The 6,000-nt window shown below is 43.9% G+C and overlaps 1 protein-coding gene across 1 annotated transcript; it reads right to left on the bottom strand.

The window, feature by feature from the left end:
- Positions 1-2,614: 2,614 nt before the first annotated feature.
- Positions 2,615-3,520, bottom strand: LOC101551128 (mitochondrial ornithine transporter 1-like). Its single transcript, XM_012933331.2, has one exon. It carries the CDS (start codon positions 3,518-3,520, stop codon positions 2,615-2,617), a length of 906 nt encoding a protein of 301 aa, XP_012788785.2.
- Positions 3,521-6,000: the final 2,480 nt, after the last annotated feature.

Raw genomic sequence — 6,000 nt, 5'->3', positions numbered from 1 at the left:
CCTCTCTGTGGTCATTATTACCCAGTCACAGGACGAGGAAGGTTCAGTTTTTCTACGACTTTAATGTTTTACGAAACTACTTACCCACCAGCGACATTTTTCTTCTCAAGATGTAGTCTATATCCAGTAACACCAAACGTCCTGGAAACTGCTTAAGAGAAAACTACTGTTGATAGATGATAAAAATAACGGCTGGTTATTTTAGCAGCAAAAGGAGGTTAATCAAGTACAACACAGCACCTGAGTGGTTATCCCACAGCGAGCCACACTGCAAGGACAGAAAAAAAAAATGGAGAGTTTATATTTATAGAGTGGAAGTCGGGGCGGGGCTGGGGCGGGGCGGGGCGGGGCTATACTGTGCTGAGAGAGTTCATTGGTGAAGAGTAAGAATTCATGGTGGCAAAAGTTTCTTATTGGCTGATCTGTGAGAGTCTCAGGTGGAGCTGTTGCTGGGCAAAATAAACCTCTCTGCTACAGAACAGAGAGTCAGGTTCTCTCTGGAGTTACAGACCTGGAGTTCTGCCTGATAATGGCCCTGGTCTCATATAGCTTGAAACTAGGGAGCCAACGAGTAGGACAAGGGGCCACAGGAAGAAAACAAGAAAGTTGAGAAACAACAGCTCTAGACCAAAACTAGGAGTGTGGAATATTAACTCCATGTGAAAATGGAAGACACTAAGAGTAGAGAATTGTTTTGAGGGGTGGTCCAGTATCACTGGATGTGGAGGGAAGAACCCAAAGAATGGAAACTAAAAAGTGTTGTCAACTACATTAAGGTCTTCATAAAACTACAGAAGCAAAGCCCTAATACCTTGACCCTTTTTTTAAACTACAGCTCAGCAGATCTCTTGAGAGAGAAGGGAAGTTGGTATAGACCAGCATCTGTGTGTGTGTGTGTGTGTGTGTGTGTGCGCGCGTGCACGCGTCTGTCTGTCTGTCTGTCTGTCTGTCTGTCTTTGTCTTTCTCTCAGCAAAATAGTTTTTACTGAAACTTAGATAAATATGAGGGAAAAGAGAGAAATATGTGTTCAAGATACAAAAGGGGGAAATCATAGTTTAGTATTTATCAACCAGGGCCTTATGGCCCCCTTTGTGCCCCCCAGGATATTCCAAGGGACCACAGATGAAAATCACATTAAACAGGGGGCCATCGCTTGAGACTAGGGAGCCAACTAGTAGGACAAGGGGCCATAGAAGAAACCAAGGAAGAGAGTTGAGAAACAACCGCTCTAGACCAAAACCTAAGAGTGTGAAATATTAACTCCCATGAAAATGGAAGACACTAAAGAGTAGAGAATCTTTTGGGGGGGTGGAGGGTTTTTAAACATACCCAGCAGTGCTCAGGTGCCATTCATAGTGGTGCTCAAAGGACCATATGTAATGCCAGGGATTTGAACCAGAGGGATTCAAACCAGAGTCATGGCTGATGCAACAACATGCAAGACAATTGCTTTACCTTCTGTGCTATCTTTGTGACCCAAGAATAGAATATCTTGATAAAATACAACATGCATACTCTGAGACTTTAACTCAAGAATATTGAAGCCACACTATTATGCAGGAATATTGTCATCTTAAAAATCTAAATCAGTATTTTTATTTTCCAGCACCAATCTTTAAATTGCCTGGCAGAAGAGGTCAGAGAATCCATACAGGAAGTATTCTACTTGATTTGTATGCGGTTTGATCCTCAACACCACATATGGTTCCCAAGCACCACCACGGGTCACTCCTGAGCACAGATGCACTGCCAGATGTGGCCCCAATAATCCCACCACCCCAAATCTCTGCACCAGTATTGCCCTATAGAGTGTGCATACTAACTGGTTTTAAAGAGACCTCACTTCTGGAATGGGTTAAGCAATCATAAGTATCTTCCACTAAGTTCTAGTGGAAGAAATGTGGAATCAAACTTCCTCTTTTAACACTATCAAATTGCACATACATGTCCAGATTTATTCAAAAATCCTGACACAATTATAATTAACCTTTTAGATTAGATATGTACGTCCATGCAGTCACTCTTTACAGCCCACAATGGAAAAAAGATCAGCAACTTTTTCGTGCCAATACAACATGGGCAGAAATTATATCTAATAAAATAAATATTTCTTCATAGCTTAAGACTAAGACTGGAAAGATGATTCAATAGGCTATATCACAATGTTTTCCAAGCAGAAGTCTCAGGTTTAATCCTGGCACCATATGGCCCCCAAGTACCCCTAGGAGGGACCTCCCAAAGAGAGCTCAGAGTAGCTCCTGAGAATTTCAGTGTGCCCCCCAAAAAGCCTTAGGCTAAAAGACAAAGAACAAAACTCTAAAAAATAATTCCAGAGGACATAAGTATTATAATACAGCTAATACAGGGTTTAAGATGTTTTTCTTGCATGCAACCCACTCCAATTGTATTCCTGGCACTACATAAGGTCCCCATATTACTCCCAGGACTAATATCTGAGCACAGCAGCAGGAGTAAATCCTGAGGACCACCTAGTATGCCCCTCTACCCAAAACAGAGGAAGAGGCATTCCTTACTGGTCCAATATTCCAAGAAATAATAAGATAAACTAGAGTCCTAAACGGTGTGTACTTGGAAACAGTTTACAAAGACACTTTATTCTGCTTCAAACTGGCTCATCATCATCTTCCGGCTATACTCATAGGCCAAGATTAGCATCCCATTGGCAGGAACTGCACGAATCATAGTAGATTTCATTCCAGAATATAGGGTTGCTGCTCCTTCATTTCTCACAATACTTAAGAAAGTACTGATAAGTCCTGCCTGTTTCCCAGACATGGAAAGAACCTGAATTCTAGACTTAATACAATCCACTGGATATACAGCAATCCAAAGACAAACTCCACCAAACCCACCACTTATCACCAAATAGACAGGGCTGAGTTCGTCTTTTGGTGTCCCTGAGGCAAAAAACGATCGGCTGAGCTCATAGCCCCCAAAGAAAAAGAAATATCCCGGTACTTCTTGAAGTAAAGTACTAGAGAATCCATGGTAGAAGCCCATGAGGCCCTCCTTTCTAAAGATAGTCTTCACCATGGTCCAAACGGTGCTGTGGCTTTTCGCTATCTTCCCTGACAACTCCATTTCATACATGGCCTGCAGCCGGCACTTAACAAGCTCCGTGGGACACAGCACCAGCGCAGCAAAGGTAGAGGCAAGGGAACCAGCAGTTGCAGACTGCAAATCACTCAGCTTTGCATGCCTGTCCAGTCCAACCACATTCCTCACAAACTGCTGGCAGAAGCCATAGGTCATAAAGAGGGCTGCGTTCTCGGCAACATAGGCCATCAGTGCCGGGCTGGTCCCCCGGTAGAAGCCCCTAAAGCCCACTTGAGAGTACGTCTTCAGGCAGCAGTCGAAAAAGCCCTTATACAGGTTGGGGAACGTCTGCATCTTCACTTTTATGGTGTCGAAGGGTTGTCCGGTCAGGACACAAGCTGTCCCCCCGATGGCCCCTGCTGTGAAGTCTATGGTGGCTTGAATCACCGGATTGGACTTCATGTTCACCGCCTCGTCTGCGGGGGTGGGCGGTGGTAACTTTCTGGATTTGAGGACTGAAGCTTCAAACCCAGTCTACTCTCGGCTCTCAATTACCTCCAACAGAAGTCAGTTTACCAGCAGCCCTCCAGTCCACTAAAATAACAAACACACACCCCACCCCCCAAGTGGCCTGGCACGCACGTGGCTCTCCAGAGCGCCTGGGTCACGTGTTAAAACCGCCAGCAGAAGCCGCTGTGCGCCTGCTCCACTGCCAACGGAGTGCTAAAGGCAGACTAAGTATATATTTTAGGGGTGGGGGCTCACCCAGCAGTGGGATGAGGGCACACGCGGTATGCACACACTCAGGGATCACTCCTGGAGGACTCAGGGAACCATATGAGGTGCCGGGATTGATGGGGGTGGGGCTCGTGATGGGGAGGTGGGCTGCTGTGTGCAAGGTAAGTACCCAATACGCTGTACTATCACTTTGGTCCATATGCATATTTTATTATATTTATATTTAGACATATTTTCTCTTTTAGCTATATATTATATATTTAGTTTTTAATATATTTGTCTTTTATACACATTTTTATCTTTTTGTGTGTGCACAGAGAGCAAACCTGGGTTTGTCACATATACAAGGTGTGTGCTCTACCTCTGAGTCATATTCCCAGTCTTAAACTTTCACAGATTATACTTATGGACTACAGTTTTTCGTGGACTGAAATATATCTATTGAAAGCTAAACTGTGCACTTATGGCCAAAATCTCTAGGCACTATTATGCCACCAGTGAGGAAAAATACTGATGTTCACCCCATTTCTTACTAGCAAGACTCGAAGATGCTCCCAGGAGGTCGATCTCAGAGTCAAAGAGGGACAGGTTTGGAAAAGGGAAGACAAACTATTCAAGGGAGGAGGTGGGGAGGGTCCTACATTATTGATGGCTTCGTTTAATCAGAAAACACTTCTTTGTCATTAGGTCAAGAGTGTAGTTCTGCAGAGATGCCACCCTAAAGTCCTGATCTGGTCCAGTTCTTCACTCTCCTGGGGCCTCGGGGGAATGCCTCAAATCTGACAGAACCGGGGAAAGGTTATTTTGTGACACCAAGGATATGGGCAGGAGCTTGGGGAGTCTGCAGGACACAAACATTGTTTGAAGAGCCAGAACATGGCACTTTGCTATCAAGCTGGTAAGTTGCTATTTATATACTGCTAAGAAACATGGTAGAAAAGAGCCCTGTGGCTCCAGCACTCCAGGCTCAATATGTTTCCAGGCTCTTGTCTGCAGGAACCCTAGAGCCCTGCACAGCTAGCAGCACTTCTGAGGCTCTGTGACAACAGTTTTCATGGTAAGATGCAGCTGGGATGAGGTTTGGTTTTTGGAGAACACTTTTCCCACTAAGATGCTCATTACTATGTTGAAACAATTCCCCCAAAGATTTACATCATTTTTGTTTTGTTTTGGGGCCACACCCAGCAATGCTCAGGAGTTACTCCTGGCTCTGCACTCAGAAATTACTCCTGGCAGTACATGAGGGATCACATGGGATGCTAGGGATCAATCTGGGTCAATTTTTTTTTTTGCTTTTGCTTTTTGGGTCACAACCAGCAATGCACAGGAAGTACTCATGGCTCTGCACTCAGGAATTGCCCCTGGCAGTGCTCGGGGAACCATATAGAATGCTGGGGATCGAACCCAAGTCAGCTGCATGCAAGGCAAATGCCCTACCCACTGTACTATCACTCCAGCCCCAACTTGGGTCAACCTTGTGCAAGGCAAGTGCCTTACCCACTACTGTACTATCAACCTCACCAAAGGTTTACATTCTAAAGGCCTAGACATTATTTTACTGACAGTAAATGCAAAATGGCAGAGGGGGACAGAAAGTGTGCTGAAGTCATTCTTTCCTTCAGAAAGCTTTTCCTGTCTGATTTTCTTTAGTTACTGACTAGTATTTAAAAGCAAGTTGCTGAAAAGCAGATTGTGCAAAGATAAGAGTTTATGAGCAGGTAGATACTTTTATAGTAAACAGTGACCTGGAATTTTGTTTGGAGAATGCCCAGATGTCATGATTTGGGTTCCAATATTGATTGTGTGTATTCTTGCACTGGGCACTGATTTTATGAAACCCGGAAAGGGAGGTGGGGAAGGTAGATATTGATGAAGGATAGATTTCCATCTAATTCCCTTGTTTGGTGGTATATATGTCAACCTTCTTCTGTGTCCACTACCTTTGATTTTAAGCCATTTTTGGATCACTTTACCCAGAAAATAAACTTTCCATGTTTGGGATGGGGAGTGTCAAGTCCTCAGATTTCCCAGAGTAGAACAGAGATCCTTAACATGCAGCAGTTCTTTTTTTCTTTAAATAATGTAGGAGTACTGCTACTTGTTCAGCCATTGATTAAGCAGATTGAATTGAGCATGAACTCATCACTTTTTTATTTTATTGTATCACCATGAGATAGAGTTACAAAGCTTTCATGTTTGAGATT

This window comes from Sorex araneus, chromosome 6, assembly GCF_027595985.1.
Source record: "Sorex araneus isolate mSorAra2 chromosome 6, mSorAra2.pri, whole genome shotgun sequence".
Taxonomy (NCBI): Eukaryota; Metazoa; Chordata; class Mammalia; order Eulipotyphla; family Soricidae; genus Sorex; species Sorex araneus.
This window is presented reverse-complemented; position numbering and strand designations above follow the sequence as displayed.

Coding starts and splice junctions, on each gene's coding strand:
- LOC101551128 (XM_012933331.2), bottom strand. CDS start 3,520: ATGAAGTCCAATCCGGTGATTCAAGCCACCATAGACTTCACAGCAGGG.